Source organism: Saimiri boliviensis, chromosome 9 (assembly GCF_048565385.1).
Source record: "Saimiri boliviensis isolate mSaiBol1 chromosome 9, mSaiBol1.pri, whole genome shotgun sequence".
NCBI lineage: Eukaryota > Metazoa > Chordata > Mammalia > Primates > Cebidae > Saimiri > Saimiri boliviensis.
In genome coordinates, this window is record NC_133457.1 from 47,746,755 (window position 1) to 47,767,882 (window position 21,128).

The 21,128-nt window shown below is 37.6% G+C and overlaps 1 protein-coding gene across 3 annotated transcripts in view; it reads left to right on the plus strand.

Annotated features, from left to right (window-relative positions):
* Positions 1–21,128, plus strand: part of ATR (ATR checkpoint kinase) — a 125,163-nt gene that overhangs the window by 83,219 nt on the left and 20,816 nt on the right. For all 3 annotated transcript variants that reach the window (XR_012519232.1, XM_003942568.3, XM_074405801.1), the window contains 8 exons: positions 2,203–2,294; positions 2,849–3,026; positions 4,880–5,059; positions 5,520–5,679; positions 8,364–8,543; positions 17,665–17,807; positions 20,162–20,259; positions 20,780–21,012. Coding sequence is in view for 2 of the 3 variants with exons in the window: in XM_003942568.3 (XP_003942617.2) it covers positions 2,203–2,294; positions 2,849–3,026; positions 4,880–5,059; positions 5,520–5,679; positions 8,364–8,543; positions 17,665–17,807; positions 20,162–20,259; positions 20,780–21,012 (1,264 nt within the window). In the remaining variant the exon portion in view is untranslated. The remainder of the gene's footprint in view (positions 1–2,202; positions 2,295–2,848; positions 3,027–4,879; positions 5,060–5,519; positions 5,680–8,363; positions 8,544–17,664; positions 17,808–20,161; positions 20,260–20,779; positions 21,013–21,128) is intronic.

Sequence of the window (21,128 nt, forward strand, 5' to 3'; positions counted from 1 at the left end):
TTCATATGCTTGTTGGGTGCTTATATGGTTTCTTTTGAGAAGTACCTGTTCATGTCATTTCTTTTTAATGGGGTTGCTTTTTGCTTGTTGGTTTATTTAAGCTTTTTATAGATTCTGAAGCCAGCCTTTTCTAAGCACCGTTTGTATAGGTTCCAAAACTGATTCATAAACACTATCATTCTACAATGTCTGAGGACAGAGAAGTTCACTGTTGGTCAGATGGTATCGCAGCAGTGGAATTTATGAAATGACAAGGGAAGTTTTGCAGAAGTAGAGAAGGAATGCTTACATGTTGTAGATATGTTTCTCTAGATTAGTTGAGAGACCTTATGAATAAATAGATTACAGAGATTTGGGAAAGAGTCATGGCTCAAATTGGGGTGTCAGATTTCTTTTTGACATAGACTACACATTCAGACTCCTCTTTTCTTCTCTTTGGGTCTGGGATACATAGAGCCTTCTGATCTTGGGTTGTGAAAAAGACATGTCAATATTCAGTGAAGGATGCTGTGTCATGGTGAGGCAAATGATTATGGATGGGGCAATCTCTAGTTGCATTTAAACAAATATTTTTCCAAAAATACTGACTGAGCTTATCCTATTTATCATTCTTTTTAATGTACCCATTTATATGGATACGTTCTCACAGCGTAATCCTGATTGCCATTTGTACTTTTTGCTCTACAGCTTTGTGTGATACATCCCCTCTGTAACCTGTTACTCCACAAATAATCTGTTATCCCACATTTGGATAACAAATACTGCCTAATTCTACTGAGTTTTTTTTTTTTTCCTGAAATTTTTATATTTTGGCGTCTGATGGTAAGCTTGTAAAGTTGTTCAAAATTGGACTTTTGAAAATTACATTTCAGTTGTATTTCCTTACCCTTATTCTAAACTGTTTTTGGCGGTGGTCATGTTTAAAAATTGGAACATATTCTATCTGCTATTTTTAGAATTTTAAGAAATGAAACTTGTTAAGTCATTTGTTATCTTTTCTTTATGTGTTTTTACTGCAGAAAGAGCAAGGAAAAGTTTGAGGATATTGATTCCAGCCTCTCTGTTACTTTATTTATAATATGGATATATATGTGCTATATGCAGTGTTACTAGATTATTAAATGAAAAATTGTGCCTAGCCTAGGATCTAACATATGGCAGATATTCAGACAGTATGATTAATAAAAAAGAAACATGGGGAAAGTCCAGCTGCTTCTGTATAGTCATGATCTCAAATATTACTGGTCATCCCAATGTCACCTAAGTAGAATGCTTACAAAATAATTAGCCTATGTCACACTGGTTTTGCGAACTCAAATTTTAAACTGACTGAAAGTAGTTAAAAAATAGGTATATATTGGCTGGGCGTGGTGGCTCACACCTGTAATCCCAGCACTTTGGGAAGCCAAGGCAGGCGGATCACCAGGTCAGGAGTTCAAGACCAGCCTGGCCAACATGGTGAAACTCCATCTCTACTGAAAATACAAAAATTAGCCAGGTGTGGGGGTGCGCGCCTGTAATCCCAGCTACTCGGGAGGCTGGGGCAGAAGAATTGCTTGAATCCGCAGAGGTTGCGCCACTGCACTCCAGCCTGGGTGGCAGAGTGAGACTCTGCCTCAGAAAAAAAAAGAAAGAGAAAAGGTATATATTTTAGGTAGCTAGTTTTATATACTTTGTTATGCTGTTGACAAATCATTGTAACTTTCTTAGGCTCTTGGTATTGTTCTAGATACCTCTCAACTGTCCCTGGCCTATACCACTGGTCCCCCGTATTTTTGCCTTAAATTTAATTCAGAATTCTGTTATTAGAATTGCTTACCTCTGAATTTATGTGTGTTCTGTTGGCTCTTTTTCTTCCTTGCTCTTTGTTAAAATTAAGCATGCAGCTATTTTTACAGTGGGCTTAGTTATTATTCAGGAATTACCTCTGCTATAATATATGGCACACTTTAATTTGTTGAGGAATGGCATTTTAAATGGTTTATTAGAAGTAATTAGTGAAAAAATATTTTTGAAGGATGGAAAGATTAAAATTTGCTGGGTAGTTTCTGGATAGAGATAATTATTTTATATCTAAGAACAAAATACAATATAGTGTAAATTCAATAAATATAATAAATAGAGTATGTTAACCATTGAAAAGTCTCTGAATATCACTTAAAATAAATTAAAGTTTAGTTGATAATGGGTTTCTTTTAATAGGTCCGAATGGACAGATGAATTAAACACATACAGAGTGGAAGCAGCTTGGAAATTGTCACAGTGGGATTTGGTGGAAAACTATTTGGCAGCAGGTAAAATTACTTCTTAAAATATAAGCAGTTTTAATATGTCATAAATATTCAGACTTAAGTAGCTTAACAACATGCATACTTAATCTCTTAGCCTGTTTTATGATTGCCTTGTTTAGTTGTTCAAAGTAGAATGAAAACAGGCTGGGCATGGTGACTCACACCTGTAATCCCAGAGTTTTGGGAGGCCAAGGTGGGAGGATTACTTGGGGCCAGAAGCTCTACACCAGCCTGGGCAACATAGTGAGACTGTCTCTACAAAAAAGTTTTTTAAAAACTTAGTTGGGCATAATGGCTCATGCCTGTAGTTTACCAACTCAGGAGGCTGTGGTGGGAAGATCATTGGAGCCCAGAAGTTCAAGGTGGCAGTGAGCTATAATCATGCCATAACCCTCCAGCCTGGACCACAGAGTGAAACTCTGTCTCGGAAAAAAAAGAAAAAAAATGGAGTGAACCCATCTGTTTGATATTTCTGCTAACCATTTTATATAATGAAATAAAGCTGACTCTTGGACCCAGTTACCATGACATTTCTTGACTCTTCATTTGTTTTTCAGATGGGAAATCTACAACATGGAGTGTCAGACTGGGACAGCTATTATTATCAGCCAAAAAAAGAGATATCACAGCTTTTTATGACACATTGAAACTAGTGAGAGCAGAACAAATTGTACCTCTTTCAGCTGCAAGCTTTGAAAGAGGCTCTTACCAACGAGGATATGAATATATTGTGAGGTATTTTGGGGTTTCCATTTTTATATTCCTGGCCTGTAAATATCATCTGGCAGGATTGGAGTTTTTTGATGAGTAATTGATTGATAGTGTGTTTGGTATTACGCATAGCTACACCAAATAGCTCTTTCATTCTTGTTACCTACAATTACCCTACAGTTAAAAAATATTCTAACATGCATCCTTTTAAGGAAAGGCAGCTATGAGACAAAATGAAAAACATAATAAAAATATCTTGTTTGTCCTCTTGTAATGTCATAGTTTGCTTTCTGTATAACCTGAATATAATATAGACTTCTGTAACACCTGCACATTGGTGCTTGGTATTCGTTGTTTCCCTTCCTTCTCATTTAGATATGTGTTTGTTATTTCCCCCCAAAACATACAGGTTTCACATTACTAGAAAGAATATTACCTTTTAGAGGTGAGGAAGAAAATGTTAGAAAACATTTTAGGTCTATGAATTCTACCTAGGGAAAAATGATAAAGTAAATATTAAAGTATAAGAAATTTATAACATAGCACATTTTTTTTAAGTAAGAAAAATTCACTATATTTAGTATCAACCCCTTTGGTAATATCTTAATGAAAGTAGAGTTGGACCACAAAGTTTAATTCTCTTCTGTAGCTACTCAGCTATACCTTTGTGCCTTGAACACTGAGTCATAGACACTGACTGTCATACAAAGAGGGGAAGCTAGTGTGAATGTATTACAGTTTTCATCACTCTTAGAAAGAAAACTACATTAATTTCACAATTTTTACTGGCATCTGCTATGCAAGGTCCTCTTATTTATTTATTTATTTAATTTGAGACCGAGTCTCGCTCTGTTGCCCAGGCTGGAGTGCAATGGCGCAATCTCGGCTCACTGCAACCTCTACCGCCCAGGTTCAAGCGATTCATCAGCAATATATGCAGATACCTCATGTTGGTTTATAATGGATCTATGTTTTCTTTTATCTTCATTTAGGTGGTAAATTTTGGTTTTCATGCATTTGAATTTAGTTTTATCCATCATTCTACAATTTAATTCATAGGAATTTGGGAAGCACTGCAAATCCTTAAATATTTATTTAAAAAATGTTAATGTAATTAGTTAATTTTATTTATTTATTATTTTAAGGGATGGAATCTTGCTCTGTTGCCTGAGCTGGAGTGCAGTGGCTATTCACAGGCACAACCGTAGCTCACTGTAGCCTTGAACTCTTGAGCTCAAGTGGTCCACCTGCCTCAGTCTCCTGAGTAGCTGAGAGTACAGGCACACACTACCATGCCTGACTAAAGCACTAAATATATGAACCAGTATAAATTGGTGTTGATGTTCAGTTTGAAAAGATATAAATGTAATTGTTTGCATAGCAAGGATATATTAAAGTTCTACCAAAGTAAGCTGTGTATTTTAAATTCTTTATTGCTGATTTAAAGTACATGCTTTAGGCCGGGCGCGGTGGCTCAAGCCTGTAATCCCAGCACTTTGGGAGGCTGAGGCGGGTGGATTGCGAGGTCAAGAGATCGAGACCATCCTGGTCAACAGGGTGAAACCCCGTCTCTACTAAAAATACAAAAAAAAAAAAAAAAAAAAATCAGCTGGGCATGGTGGCGCATGCCTGTAATCCCAGCTACTCGGGAGGCTGAGGCAGGAGAATTGCCTGAACCCAGGAGGTGGAGGTTGCGGTGAGCCGAGATCGCGCCATTGCACTCCATCCTGGGTAACAACAGCGAAACTCCGTCTCAAAAAACAACAACAACAACAACAACAACAAACAAACAAACAAAAATAAAGTACATGCTTTATATATGAGATTAATAAGTCTGAATGTGATAACATTTTAACATGGGCTCTGTCTATCTTTAGATTGCACATGTTGTGTGAGTTGGAACATAGCATCAAACCACTTTTCCAGCACTCTCCAGGTGACAATTCTCAAGAAGATTCCCTAAACTGGGTAGCTCGACTAGAAATGACCCAGAATTCCTATAGAGCCAAGGAGCCTATCCTGGCTCTCCGGAGGACTTTATTAAGCCTCAATAAAAGGTTTCTCACACTACTTTTTTTAAAATGTCACTTACCTTGAATTTGGTATTTGGATATTGTTTGGGGGTCTGTATTTTTCTGTTTTCAATTATCAAGGCTACACTGTCTGGCTGAAGGGAACCTAGAACTTAATCACTTTTATATGCCATTTCTTTCTCTTTTTTAGGATGTTAAAAACATATCTGGGGGATACATTTTTTACAGATAAAAATTAATAATAAAGTTTATATTAGGTGAAATGGAGCACTATAAGAAAATTTAAGTCAAGGCTTTTTAAACAAATTAATCATTGATTCATTTGAAATAGTATATGAAGAAGGTTCTGTGTTGGGAACAGGGGCTTTCAAAACATTGGAACTGCTTGCACAGTATATGACCCAGATTTAAATGGTTTTAGTTAAGTTGTTGCATACACTTACCAATGGTGTCTTTCTCTCCCGTGTTTTGTTACTTCCTCTAGACCAGATTACAATGAAATGGTTGGTGAATGCTGGTTGCAGAGTGCCAGAGTAGCTAGAAAGGCTGGTCACCACCAGACAGCCTACAATGCTCTCCTTAATGCAGGGGAATCGCGACTTGCTGAACTGTATGTGGAAAGGGCAAAGTGGCTCTGGTCCAAGGTAATGGCCAGGGAAGTGTCATCAGATATATACTCTGTTGGGAATTACGTACTGTCTTAAAAGGCCAACTGAGAGAACATAACTAATTCAAATTAAGAACCTTTTTTTTTCTATCACTTTTCTTCATTGGTTATCTACCATAGTCTGGAAGTAACTGTTCCTTTTACTCTAGTCCCCAGATACCTTCCCATTTCAAGACTGAATGTACAGTTCTTTCAGTTTTCATCTATCTTACGTTTTCCTTGAGGAAAATGGCCTCTTAATTTTTTACCTTAAGTCTGTTTGCAGGGTGTATATAGTAGGCACTCAGTGAATGTTGGTTAAATGAATGTAACTCTGTCACTTAGTTGCTGGCAGATAATTAGTTCTCTGTGGACTTACCAGTGTTGCTACCAAGATTCAGTTCTGATCTAGCCAGAAAGGGCCTGCATCTGAACAGAAGTTCACAGCAGTCTTCAGATTAAAGCAATAGTATTAAGAAGGGTGTTTTTAAAATATTGGAGCTACTTGCAAGGTTTTTTACTCAGATTTAAATGACTATTGCTTACGTTTCTCCTCAGGCTAGTCACCAGTCTAGAATTAGTAATAGGCATAGCATGTTTTGGAATTGACACGTAGCAACTATTGTTAGTGTCATTTGTGGTTACACCAACTTTGTGGTGGCTGAGAAAGGACTGGAGAGGAAGTGTTTCCTGGAGGAGAGGGGAAAGTAATTTATTCAGTGTGCATTAGTCAGCCCTCGTCATTTTGAGTTAGTGCTAGTCTGTGTATTATGATACCTTAAACTCAATATGTTCAAAATGGAATTCATTATCTAATAAATACCTGTTTCTCCTCTCATGTTTTCTGTTTTTCTGAATAAGCCTTTATTCCATCCTCCCATCGAAAACAGAAATCTGGACATCATCTTAAATTCCTTCTGCAACTTCACTTTTCACATCCAGTTGGAGACTAAATCTTTGTTCTTCAACCTTAGAAATATCTCTTAAATCCTCTCTCTCTTATTTCCATTGCCTTAATTTATGACTTTATTATTTACACCCTCTAACAACATTAACCTTTTTTAGGATCTCACTATTTCCCTTTGTTCATTACTGCAGTCTGTGGTCTTTCTAAAACCTACATTGAATCATGTTGCTCCTTCAAAAAGATAATCCTACAAAGTACCTTTAGGATTAAGCCTGAACTTTAGAAACTACACACGTCCCTTTCTGATCAAGTCCTGGCCTACTTCCTCAGCTTCATTCATCACCATCTCAAAAACCCTTTAAACTTCAGCTGAAATCAGACTATGTACTTTTCTTCCAATTAAAGTTATTATTCCATCTACCTAGAATGTCCTTCACTAAGTTCTCTGCCAAGAAGATTTCTACTCATTCTTGAAAACCTGATTCAGATTTTTTTCATTGATAACTTTTCCTGACTGCTGTTCTCCATTTTCCTGTATTATTCAGGTAGGTTTAGGGGACTCTCTTCTCTATGTTGTATAATGCCAATGTATATTCCTCTGTTGTAGCACTTAGCTAATATGCTGTCATTTCACGGTCTCTTTCCTCACGTGACTGTGAACTTTTTTATGCCAGAGATTTTAATTTGTTCATAATTGTCTTCAGTTCCCTGAACTTTGATTATAGTCCTTTCTTGATATCCATGGGGGATTGGTCCCAGAATTCTCCACAGATAACAAAATCTGTGCATACTCAAGTCTTTTATGTAAAGTGGACACACAGTATTTGTATATAACCTATGTACACATTACTCTTGTATACTTTTCTAGGTTACTTATAATACCTAATACAGTGTAAATGCCTTGTAAACAGTTATTATACTTGTATTTCTTACATTATTTTTGTTATAGTGTTTATTTTTTTATTCATAATTTTTTTTTCTTTTTTTTAATTTAAATTTTTGTGTTTTGAGAGAGACAGGGTCTTGCTCTGTCACCCAGGCTGGAGTGCAGTGGCATGATCATGACTCATTGATGCCTTGGACTCCTGGCCTCAAGCAATCCTCCCACCTCAGCCTGCACTTTGTAGAAACAACTATAAGCATAAGTCACCATACCTCGCTTTCTCTTTTATTAAGAGACAGGATCTTGCTCTGTGACCCAGGCTGGAGTGCAGTGGCACATCGTAGCTCACTATTACCTCAAATTCCTGGGCTCAAGCAATCCTTCCCCCTCAGCCTTCCGAGTAGCTAGAACTATAAGCATTAGCCACTGAACCTGGCTAATTTTAAAATTTTTTCTAGAGACGGGATCTTGCTATGTTGCCCAGGCTAGTATCAAACTCCTGGCCTCAAGTAGTCTGCCTGCCTTGGCATCCAAAAACACTGGAGTTACAGATGTGAGTCACTGTGCCCAGCTATTCCTCATATTTTCAGTCCACTGTTGGTTGAATCCATTGATGTGGAGCCTGGGGACACAGAGGGCCGACTCCAGTTATAAAATTCATTAGTAAACGAATGGATGAGATGAAATGAAGCAATGCTTCAGTTTTAGAATTTTACTTTAATAAGGGGCAAATAAAAGATAAACATGAAATTACAAATGGATTTGTACAAAAACATTTTTTCTTTTTTTTTCCTTTTTTCTGTAAGACATCCAAAAACTTAACTAATACTCTCACAGAAAATAGAAATAGGTTTTTAAATTAAAAGGCTTATTGTTGCCTTTTTTCTTTTAGGGTGATGTCCACCAGGCACTAATTGTTCTCCAAAAAGGTGTTGAATTATGTTTTCCTGAAAATGAAACCCCGCTTGAGGGTAAAAACATGTTAATCCATGGTCGAGCTATGCTACTAGTGGGCCGATTTATGGAAGAAACAGCTAACTTCGAAAGCAATGCAATTATGAAGAAATATAAGGCAAGTATATGCATAATGTGTTTTAGTTTAACACTTTGTTGACGGGATAAAATGACTGAAGTCTATATGGAAAAATACATCTATAAAAATAACCAGGAAATTGTTTTGACTTTTCAGTGAGTATATAACATAAGTATATGGAATTAACACAAAATAAATATACTCATGAAACTGCCACCAACTCAAGAAATAGAATACTATTTGAGCTCTATAACCCCACTCCCCTTCATCTCAGTAGTCACTGTTCTCACCTTCTGTCTCAAAGTTAACTACATCCTAGCCTGAAAATTTTTGAGCAAAACCAATGTATAACTTCTTTAGTAGGTATTAAACTTTGTATAGATGGTGTTGTAAGAGATAATACCTCTCAATAATCCGTGGGTCAATGAAAACTTTTCAATGGAAATTTAAAAATACTTTGAATTGAATGATAATAAAAATGACATATCAAAAGCTGTGCAGCTAAAGCAGTTCTTAAAAGGGATTTAAAATTTGATTTTGCATATATTAGAAGCAAATAAAGGTTCAAAATTAATGAGCTAAGTATCCATCCCAAAGAGTCAGAAAAGAAACTGAAAACGTAAGGGGAGACAAAAACATAGAAGAAAGGAAATAATAAAGCAAAGAGCAGGTGGCTAGAATTTGTGGGACAGATTAACTGAGAGAAAAAAGTTAAACAGAATAGTTCCTATCTGCATAGGAATTGTGTTGGCTGAATACCAGCCTGCACATGAATAATTCAGAATTTTATGAGGCCAAGCTAGGAATAACTGCTGGGGAAAGAATAAACATGCGGAGGCTATAAGAACAATTTCCAGAGCTCACACAGGATTGAGAGTCATTCAGATTACAGGATTGAGAATTATTCAGTCTGCCAGCCAGATTGAGAGGCCTCATTGCATAATATGGAGCATTCAGTAAAAATCTTAAAAGGGCCACACCTTAGAAGTAGGACTAAATTAGTTCTAGGCTAAAAGCTACTGTATATCCATACTAGAAGAACAGTAAAACAAGCTTTAAGAGGATTACACCGATCATCAAGTAACCTTACTGCCTGCCAGATGAAAGTCGAATGCTCTTTAAAGCAAGACAACAAAATTTAAAACTTGAAAACATAAAAATATGTCTTGCATCTAATAAAAAATTGCTATGTGAATGGAGAAGCAGAAATATTTGAGCCATAGATAGGAAAAAAATAATAGGAATAGTTGTAGAAATGACAGAGATAATGACATTTATAGATAAGGATTTTAAAATAGCTATTGTAAATAGGCTCCATAAATTTAAGAACATAAACAAAAATAAGAGCATGATGAGAAGAGAGAGAACTCAAAGATACAAGAAAGACCGAAATGGGACCAAGAGCCAAAGCAACTGGCACAGGCAGTGCTAATCTTTAGATCCAGGAGGTGTTGCGTTGTGATGAAGACAAATAGGAGTCCAGCTCCTGCTCCTTGCCTACAAGAAGATGTCGTGCCACCTAAGAAACTAATCTTGATTTGCATTAAAAACTATATTATCATATAGGGCAGTGATAATGAGGCAGTTTCTGAAACCATACTTGTTAAGTTTCACCTTTCCAGTTGGAGAGGTCTTCCAAATTTATTATGGTATGTAAGGCACACCAACTTATGAGGCACACAAAAACTCACCAATGCTTAACAGCAGAATTTGATAGCCCATATTCCAGTTCTCCCCTCTCTGCAGTATAAAGCCAGGGTTAAGGAAGAGAAAAGTCCTCAGACTACCAGCTTTTCAGCTTCTGTTTCCTCTGCATATACCCCTAACTTCCTGTGATAAAGGCCTGAGTAGCTTCTTCTTTTGTTCTGGTTGCAAATACATGATGTAGACAGAAATGAGCAGAGAAAAGAGTAGAGGCTGACTACCGTAGAATGACATGCAGATCCAAGGGGCCACATACTGCCTTATTGCACTTACATGAAATGTCCAGAATAAGCAAATCCATAGAGACAGAATGTAGAATAATGAGTACCAGAGGCTGAGGCTTGGAACAGGGAAGTAACTGCTAATTGGTACAATTTTTTTTTTGGAGTGATGAAAGTGTTCTGGAATTAGTGGTGATGGTTGCACAACTCTGAGAATATACTAAAAACAACTTTAGAAGTATGAACTTTATAATAGATTAATTATATTCCAGTAGAGCTGTTATTTTAAAATATTACCCAAATGGCAATTTTTAGATTAAAAAGGAAGTACAAGATACAATGACTAGTAAAAAAAAATAGGAAATTTATTAATTGAAGATGATAAGAATACCTACATATATAGAAAATTCAAGCCGGGCATGGTGGCTCATTCCTGTAATCCCAGCACTTTGGGAGGCTGAGGCAGGCAGATCACCTGAGAGATCAGGAGTTTGAGACCAGCCTGACCAATATGGAGAAACCCCGTCTCTACCAAAAGTACAAAATTAGCCGGGCATGGTGGTGCATGCTTGTAATCCCCGCTACTTGGGGAGGCTGAGGCAGGAGAATCATTTGAACCCCGGAGGTGGAGGTTGCGGTGAGCCAAGATCAAGCCTTTGCACTCCAGCCTGGGCAACAGGAGTGAAACTCTGTCTCCAAAAAAAAGGAAAGGAAAAGAGAAAATTGAAAAGATTATAAATAAATTATTCAAAATACTGAGTGAGTTAAACAAGATTGCCTGATGATTTTATTTCTGTATGACAGCAAGAAAGGAATTTAAAACATACCATTTACAAGCAAAAAGTGCTTGAACAGTTGGATATCTGGGAGGAAAAAAATGATCTTCAACCTCTACCTCATACCAGTTTTAACTGCTTCAAAAAAAGTGGATTGGCCAGGTGAGGTGGCTCACGCGTGTAATCCCAGCACTTTGGGAGGATGAGGCGGGCATATCACAAGGTCAAGAGATCGAGACCATCCTGGCCAACATAGTGAAACCCTGTCTCTACTAAAATATAAAAATTAACTGGACATGGTGGCCTGCATCTGTAGTCCCAGCTACTCGGGAGGCTGAGGCAGGAGAATTGCTTGAACCCGGGAGGTGGAGGTTGCAGTGAGCTGAGATCATGTCACTGCACTCCAGCCCAGCGCCTCGCGACAAAACAAGACTCTGTCTCAAAAAAAAAAAAGTGGATTATAGATCTAAACTGAAAAGCTAAAATTATAAACTTCTAGATGAAGAAATAGAAGAAAATCTTTACAACCTTAGGTTAGGCAGAGGTTTTCTTAGGCCACACAAAGCATTAAGCATTTTTTAAAAAACCCGATAAATTAGATTTTCATCAAAGTTAAAACCTTTTCTAAGAAAGACAGTTAAGAATATGAAAAGATAGGCCGGGCGCAGTAGCTCAAGCCTGTAATCCCAGCACTTTGGGAGGCTGAGGCGGGTGGATCACGAGGTCGAGAGATCGAGACCATCCTGGTCAACATGGTGAAACCCCGTCTCTACTAAAAATACAAAAAACTAGCTGGGCATGGTGGCACATGCCTGTAATCCCAGCTACTCGGGAGGCTGAGGCAGGAGAATTGCCTGAACCCAGGAGGTGGAGGTTGCGGTGAGCCAAGATCGCGCCATTGCACTCCAGCCTGGGTAACAAGAGCGAAACTCCATCTCAAAAAAAAAAAAAAAAAAAAGAAAATGTAAAGATAAGCCATAGACTGGGAGAAAATACTTGCAATGTATATATGACAGGGGATATGTATCTAAATTATAGAGAACCCTACAACTTTGTAAGACAATTTAAAGATCTATGATGCCAGGGACAGTAGCTCTGGCCTGTAATCCCAGTGTTTTGGGAGGCCAAGGCCCAGGGATAACTTGAAGCCAGGAGTTCAAGACCAGCCTGAGCAATATAGTGAGAACCTGTCTTTACAAAAAATCTTTAATAATTAGCTGGGTATGGCGATGAATGCCTATATTCTTATCTATTTAGGAGACCGAAGCAGGAGGGTCACCTCAGCCTAGGAGTTCGAGGCTACGGTTAGCTGTGATTGTACCACTGCATTCTAGCCTGAGTTACAGAGTGAAACTTTGTCTATTAAAAATATATATATAAAAATCTGCAAAAGCCTTGGATAGGTACTTCGTAAAGAATACATGGAAACAGCCAAAAAGCAAATGAAAAGATGCTTAACATCATTAGTCATTAGGAACATGCAAATTAAAACCACAATGATATAACACATTACACACTAAACTGGCTAATGTCTAAGAGACCAGCAATACCTATTAATGCAATAAATGCACCTGGTGGGAATATAAAAAGTAAACTTAAATCTACCATATTCCATTCCATTCTTAGGTGTTTATTCAACACAAACAATTACATATGTCAATAAAAAGACTTGTACACAATTGTTTATAGTAGCTTTAGTCACAAAATCTGGAAATAGACCGGCTGGCCATTCCGAGAAGAATGGATAAACAAACTGTGATATAGTCGTATAATGGAATACTACTCTACAGTAAGAAGAAATTAACTACTAGTACATGCAACAAGGTAGATGAATGTCACAGATATGCTGAAAGAAAGAAGAGGGACATAACAGACAGCATGCTTGTATGATTCCATTTATATGACATTTTAGAACAGGTACAACTAATGTGTATGGATAGAAATTATTGTCAGTCATTGCCTGGGTAGTTGGCAGGAGAGTGATGGCAAGGGTGGGTGCCCATAAGAACTTTGGAGAGAGTTAGAAATGTTCACTTTCTTGACTGGAATGATGGTTCTGTGGATATATATTTTTTGTCAAAAGTTGTCAATTTGTACTTAATGTGTAAATTTTATTGTATGAAAGTTCTGCCTTGAGAAAGTTGATTTAAAATTTCATTTTATTGCCAGGCGCGGTGACTCAAGCCTGTAATCCCAGCACTTTGGGAGGCCGAGGCGGGTGGATCACGAGGTCAAGAGATCGAGACCATCCTGGTCAACATGGTGAAACCCCGTCTCTACTAAAAATACAAAAAATTAGCTGGGCATGGTGGCATGTGCCTGTAATCCCAGCTACTCAGGAGGCCAAGGCAGGAGAATTGCCTGAGCCCAGGAGGCGGAGGTTGCGGTGAGCCAAGATCGCGCCATTGCACTCCAGCCTGGGTAACAAGAGCGAAACTCTGTCTCAAAAAAAAAAAAAAAAAAAAGTGCCAAAATTTCATTTTATTTTATTTTATTTTTGAGACAGGGTCTTATGCTATCAACCCAGGCTGGAGTGCAATGGCATGATTATGGGTCACTGCAGCCTCTACCTCCTGGTCTTAAGTGATCCTCCCACTTTAACCTCTCAAGTACCTGGGACTATAGGCACACACCATCACACCCAGCTAATTTTGTTATTTTGTGGAGACAGGGTCTTGCTGTTCTGCCAAGGCTGGTCTCAAACTCCCTGGCCTCAACTGATCCTCCCGCCTCTGCCTCCCAAAGTGCTGAGATTATAGGTGTGAGCCACCATGCATGCTCAGCTTAAAATTTTTAAAGATATCATTTAGGATAGCAATAAAAATATGGAATGCCTAGGATTAAATTGCGCATAAGACCTCTCCACAAAATAAAAAAACATTAGTGAGTGAAGTAAAAAAGACCTAAATAAATGGGTAGCTAGAATACATGTATGAATGGGAAAACTCAGTAACATAAATATTTCACTGTAAATTGACCTAGGGGTTTAATGCAGTCCTCATCAAATGCTGACAGGTAATTGACAATTAGAATTTAAAATTTATGTGGAAACATAAAGGCCAAGAATAACCAAGAAGCTTTTCTGTCACCTTTAATTTTTTGTTTTATTTTGAAATAATCTTTGACTTTTAAAATTTTTGTAGTAGTATAGAGAATCCCCATATCTACCCTTTGCCATGCTTCCCCTAATTGTAATTATCTACACTACCATAGTATCAGAAGTGGGAAATTAACATTGATAAACAACACTGTTAACTATCTGTCAACCACATTTCACCAGTTTTCCCAATAGTGTCCTTTTGCTGTCTAGAATTGGTAATCCCATATAGCATTAGTTGTCACATCTCCTTAGTCTCCTCCAATCTATCTGAGATGCTCTTTACTATATTGTGTGAGGTCAGGTGCAGGGAGAAAACAGCCTAATCAAAAGACATAACGGGGCCGGGCACGGTGGCTCAAGCCTGTAATCCCAGCACTTTGGGAGGCCAAGGCGGGTAGATCACGAGGTCAAGAGATCGAGACCATCCTGGTCAACATGGTGAAACCCCGTCTCTACTAAAAATATAAAAAATTAGCTGGGCATGGTGGCGCGTGCCTGTAATCCCAGCTACTCAGGAGGCTGAGGCAGGAGAATTGCCTGAACCCAGGGGGCGGAGGTTGCGGTGAGCCAAGATCGCGCCATTGCACTCCAGCCTGGGTAACAAGAGCCAAACTCCATCTCAAAAAAAAAAAAAAAAAAAGACATAATGGGGGAGAGTTAATGAAAAGCTAGGTTAAGGGAAATTAGCAAAGGATGGTGAAACTACCCCATAGCTAGCAACAACAGAGAATCATTGGTAATTCTATACCTGAAGGAGCAAAAGGATAGAACGTTTACTGAAACCTGTAAAGAGAGCTAAATATGTAGGCAAAGACCATTGGACCAGAGCTTAACCTTAGGGAATGAAACAGAACCACTGTCAACTGCAGTCCAGCAGGAAGGAAACCAGCAGGTATAAAGACCTTAACCTCACTCTCCTCCTCACCCTCTAATCTATTGCTGCCTTCCTTTGATTGAACTTGACAGGAAGCCAGAGGGCAAACAGGCCCATTGATATAAATCATCAATTTCAATTTCCTGGGGCACTGAGCAGAGTGGAAAAGGCTAAAGTGGCAGGTATATCTGTCTGGAGGGGCAAACTGTGAATAACCAAAATAGTCTTTTCAATAAATGTTGTTGTATCACTTGGATATCTTATAAGAAAAAAAAAAAAAATCAAACTTGATCCCTTCTTCCTACCATAAACAAAAGTAAACTTTAGGTAGATTGTTAATCTAGGTCAGAAGTTAAACATAACAAAATCATTAACCATAAAATAAACAACAATTTGTGTTTATCAGAAGATACTATTGTGAGTTAGAGGCAAACTACAGATTAGAAGATATTTCCAATATATTAGAGGCTCATATCCAGAATATGACCCAGCATGTCCCCATAGGATATATACAAGAATGTTTTTAACATTATTATTTGTAGATTTTATATTGGAAGTAACCCAAATGGCAATCAGTTATAGCGTGGTTAAATGCATTGTAGCATATTCTTATAATGGAATACTATTGGGTAAACCTAATTTATATGCAACAACTTGGATTAATGTAACAATTGTAATGTTGAATGAAAGAAGCCAGTTAAAAAATAATACATGTAGGGCCGGGCATGGTGGCTCATGCCTATAATCCCAGCACTTTGGGAGGTTGAGGCGGGTGGATTGCTTGAGCTGAGGAGTTCAAGACCAGCTTGGGCAACATGGCAAAACCCCATCTCTACAAAAAAAATACAAAAAGTAGCTGGATGTGGTGGTGTGTGCCTGTAGTCTCTGCTCCATAAACTGAGGAGGAAGGATCACCTTGAACCTATGAGGTCAAGGCTGCAGGGAGTCGTGAGCATGTCACTGCACTTCAGCCAGAGCAACAGAGCAAAACCCTGTCTCTAATAATAATTATTATAGTATGATTCTGTTTATTTAAAAGTTCAAAAACAGACAAAACAAAACTGGAGTTCTTGTATGAGGATGATCAATTTGTGATAAGTGATCAAGTTGTACACATGAGATTCATGTATGTTTCTTTATATAAACTTTATTTTTCAAAAGAAAACTTAAAAGTCTTGACTAAAAATGGGGAGAGGGAGTAGTAGAGGCAGTAGAGAGGGAGGGAGGAACTTTTATATAAAGGTAATTACTTTGTAATACTTGATCAAGCTGTAAATATAAAATTTGTGTATTTTTCTCTATGAATTTTACTTTTCAAAATAAATATTTAAAATCTAAGCTGAAATGAGAGTGGGAAGAGGAAGGAAGTTAGGGGACGAGGAATAAAGGAGGACAGATGGGAAGGAAGAAAGGAAGGAAAGACCAGATTGACTAATATGTTTTTCTGGTAGCCCTTGCCCTGTGTGGCTGGTTAGGTACGTGAACCTAGCAGGTACCACACATCTAATCATGTCGTTCTGTCCTCTATTCCCAGGCAGGTTTGTTTCTGGTCTATACTATGTTCTTAAACTTGTTTAGATTAAAAGTAGAACTTCATTTTAAAAAATTGTCAGTGATCCTATGTATTTCCTCACATGTCATATAAAATATTAAAAATTAATAAACCACACAAATGTTTAAGTCAGGAAGATCAGGAGGAAATAACAAAGGAGACTGAGTGTGGCCAGAAAGAGAGGAGAAAACATGGAAGTGACCTGACAGAAGTAAAGGAATGAAAGCATTTGAAAGAAGTGGCTTGGGCAACAGAAACAGATATTGAAGAGAGTTCAAATGAAAAAAGAATTGTAAAATATCTCTTGGATTTAAGGAGCTCCTTAGTGAAGTGACGAAGACTGAAGATGAAAAGAAATAGTTTTAGGAATGAATGTGAGGTAGAGAAATTCTTTCTAGAAGCCTGCTTCTGAAGGAATTGAGAGAAAACGCAATAACTTGTGAGAGATCTTGGAGAAAACCAGTATACCTGATTTTTATTTTAGCATAATTTTTATGCTTTTTAAAGTCCTACCCTCTTTAGAGATTTGATATTACTTTTGCTTTGAGGATTTTTTTAAATGCCTTTCATGATATATGTATATACACATACACACACACACACACACACCCCACTTTAACCCATCTAGACACTACTTTGATACATCTTTTAAAGTGGTAATATAAATGGAGTTTTCTTCTCCTAAGTTGCGAATCTTCCAACACTATTTCATGCTGGACAGTGGAGAGCCCACCAGAACCAGTCAGCCCTTCTAAAAAAGCCTTTGTAAGAAGATAGCTGTTCCTTATCCATATCAAAAATTGAGTCTGCTTTTGACTTTGCTTTGCCTAGATAAAGGTCACATGCTTTTGATCTCTAATCATCTATTCATACTTTACTTCCCAGCATAGTGTGAGATTTCTTTTGGTGAGTATCCTGTGTTCTTTTTTACAGGATGTGACTGCATGCCTGCCAGAATGGGAGGATGGGCATTTCTACCTTGCCAAATACTATGACAAATTGATGCCCATGGTCACAGACAACAAAATGGAAAAGCAAGGTGATCTCATCTGGTATATAGTTCTTCATTTTGGCAGGTGAGTGTGAGAACTGCATGCTTGCAGATTAAATATGTAAGGATGACTATTAATATTGAAACTTATCATATGTCTTAGCATATTCCAGGTATTTTCTGGCTTATCACTGATTCAGTATATCACCTTAGATAAGATGTAAATTTTTTCTTTATGCAACTTTTTTCTTCACTTTAAGAACTAACTTTTTAAATGAAAAAATTTATTTTTCATTTAAAAGTGATAGGCATGTGTTTTGGAAAAAGTCTCTCTAACCATGTTATTCCTCTGCTCTCACGCCAACACAAAATCATCAGCACAGTAGAAGACTTCCGTGACCAAAGATGTGAGGTTTTTTCCCCATATACCAAGCAGTGGACACCAGCTTGGTGTCCTCCAAGTCTGTTCTGACACTCCACCTGGAGACAGTGTCATTCCTCAAAAGTTGAGGACTTGGTCACACAAGACTGTCCCTTCCTTCCCCTAGTTGCAAGTCTGGGCCTCTGGAACGTCTGACTAACTGGCTTCAAGTTGGGGTTCTCACAACCTCTTCTTGGGTTCAATAAATTTGCTACAGCAGCTCACAGAACTCAGGGAAACACGTTTACTAGTTTATTAAGAAGGATATTTTAAAGAATACAGATAAACAACCCGATAAAGAGATAACATAGGGTACGTTCTGGAGGGCTCCAGCATAAGAGCTTCTGTCTTTATGGAGATGGGATGTACCATCCTCCTGGCACACGGATGAGGTCTTCATCACCTTCCTGTCAGCCTCCATGTGTTCAACTCTCTGGAAGCTCTCCAAACCCTGTCCTTTGGGGTTTTTAATGGAGTCTTTATTACATGGGTGTGATTGACAACCATGTACAAATGTGAGTGGACAAAAAGCTTGTAATGTAAACCCAGCAAGACCTGTGTGTTCGAACTTTTCTTGGCCTCTTTTATATAGCATTCCTTCTTCTAGGGTATGGGGCAGGATCCTCTCTGGAATGAGGATTTTGTTTGTTTGTTTGTTTTTGAGACAAAGTCTCACTCTGTTGCCCAGGCAGAGTGCAGCGGCGCGATCTCAGCTCACTGCACCCTCTACCTCCGGGGTTCAAGCGATTCTTCTGCTTCAGCCTCCTGAGTAGCTGGGATTACAGGTGCTTGCCACCACACCTGGCTAATTTTTTTTTAAGTAGAGACAGCATTTCACCATATTGGTCAGGCTGGTCTCAAACTTTTGACCTTGTGAACTGCCTGCTGGTGCCTCCCAAAGTGCTGGGATTACAGGTGTGAGCTATGGCGCCCAGCATGGAATGAGGATCTTTCGACCCACAGTCAGATTAGAATCCTGCCTTGGGCTGGTGAGTGAAGGACAAGAGAATCTTATAGAGAGAGATTCTGTTTCCTGAGGCCTAAAGTGCCCTGACATTTTAACAAGGAGTTAGGAGCCAGTAACTGTGAACTAAAACCAGTGTATGCATTGTAATACCACAGCATGTATTTTTTAAAAATTCGGCAGCACCAAATTAAGTATCCTTCCCATTCCAGACCCTCATCCCCTGAGTCTCCAACTGTAGAGTTTCAGAAGACCCTAAATTTCACAGACACACACACACACACACACACACACACACACACACACACACACAAACATATATATATTTTTTGAGATGAAGTCTCACTCTGATGCCTAGGCTGGAGTGCAGTGGCCTGATCTCAGCTGCCTGCAACCTCCATCTCCCAGGTTGAAGCGATTCTCCTGCCTTAGCCTTCTGAGTAGCTGGAATCACCATATCCGACTAATTTTCTCCCAGGCAGAATCATTCATATAGTTTTAATATGTAGGTACTGATTCCTATTTTTGAATGAAAGGAGAGTGTGATAAAGCCAGAATTTCAAGAATATTAGTCTGGAGTTTATTGAAGGGAAGAAATGTGGAATTAGGGTGACCAAATTATTATAATTTCCCATAAATTGAATGACTGGACCTGACCTAGGCTTATGGCCAAAGAATGCAAATGAAGGCACACAGATCCTAAGGAAAGATTAAAAGAAGTATTGATAGATTTTGATTAGAGCAGAATTTATACATTATACAGTATGTTCAATGTATATGTATATTTGTATATGTATATGTATATTTGTACATCTGTAAGTGGAAACATACAGTATGTACATATGGGAATATAGAGGTACAGGGAATATAGAGCTAAATGAGGAATATAATAAGAAAGTAGAAAGAAGAGTCAAAAATAACTTATAGGAAGAAATATTTATATCATAATTTTTGTGAAAAGGATATATATAACTGATGTGGTTGTTTGAATCTTTAAATTTTAATTTATATAAAAAAGCTGTGCTAATAATGTTCCTCTTTTATATAATTGCAGATCTCTACAATATGGAAATCAGTTCATTTATCAGTCAATGCCACGAATGTTAACACTATGGCTTGATTATGGTACAAAGGCATATGAATGGGAAAAAGGTATAACTCTTCACATAAAAATTTTAAAGGACTAGGAATTACAGCTTTGGTATAAAGTCAGAATTGGCTGGACAGTCTAAATTCCTAAAAGCTTGGAAGGCATTTGATAATTAAGATATTATGTAAGCGTGAGTAAGAAACTAAATGTTAAAAAGGAAAGGAAAGATAAATCATAGACTTTTAAAGTAGTTATAATTCAGGGCTTCAGGTAAAAATCTGATTATTTCTTGATGAACCTAACGCATATTAAAAGTATTAGTTTTAGCCAAATAATTTACCCTAAAAATTAAAATGGATGGTGAAAATTAATGTCCCTTGGGTTTTTGAAATGGCTTTAAATATTTTTTCTAGTTGGACAGAGACAACTGTCTTTTCACAAATTGGCAACTGATGTAGCTTTGGGTATGGGAATAACATATGTTAAAGCTATTTTTAAAACAAAATTTTTCTTCCGTGAAATGAACTAATATATTGATTTTTCTTTTTCCTTAAATGTTTTTTAAACTTTTTTTACCCCCAGCTGGCCGCTCTGATCGTGTACAAATGAGGAATGATTTGGGTAAAATAAACAAGGTTATCACAGAGCATACAAACTGTTTAGCTCCATATCAATTTTTGACGGCTTTTTCACAATTGATCTCTCGAATTTGTCATTCTCATGATGAAGTTTTTGTTGTCTTGATGGAAATAATAGCCAAAGTATTTCTAGCCTATCCTCAACAAGCAATGTGGATGATGACAGCTGTGTCAAAGGTAATCACCAGCGTCTTTTACCATTTTATATGAATTGATTATGTAATACTAATATGTAGATACAAGTTCCAGAGTTTCTATTCTATATTAGATTAGTAATTTTAAATGTGTTTTAA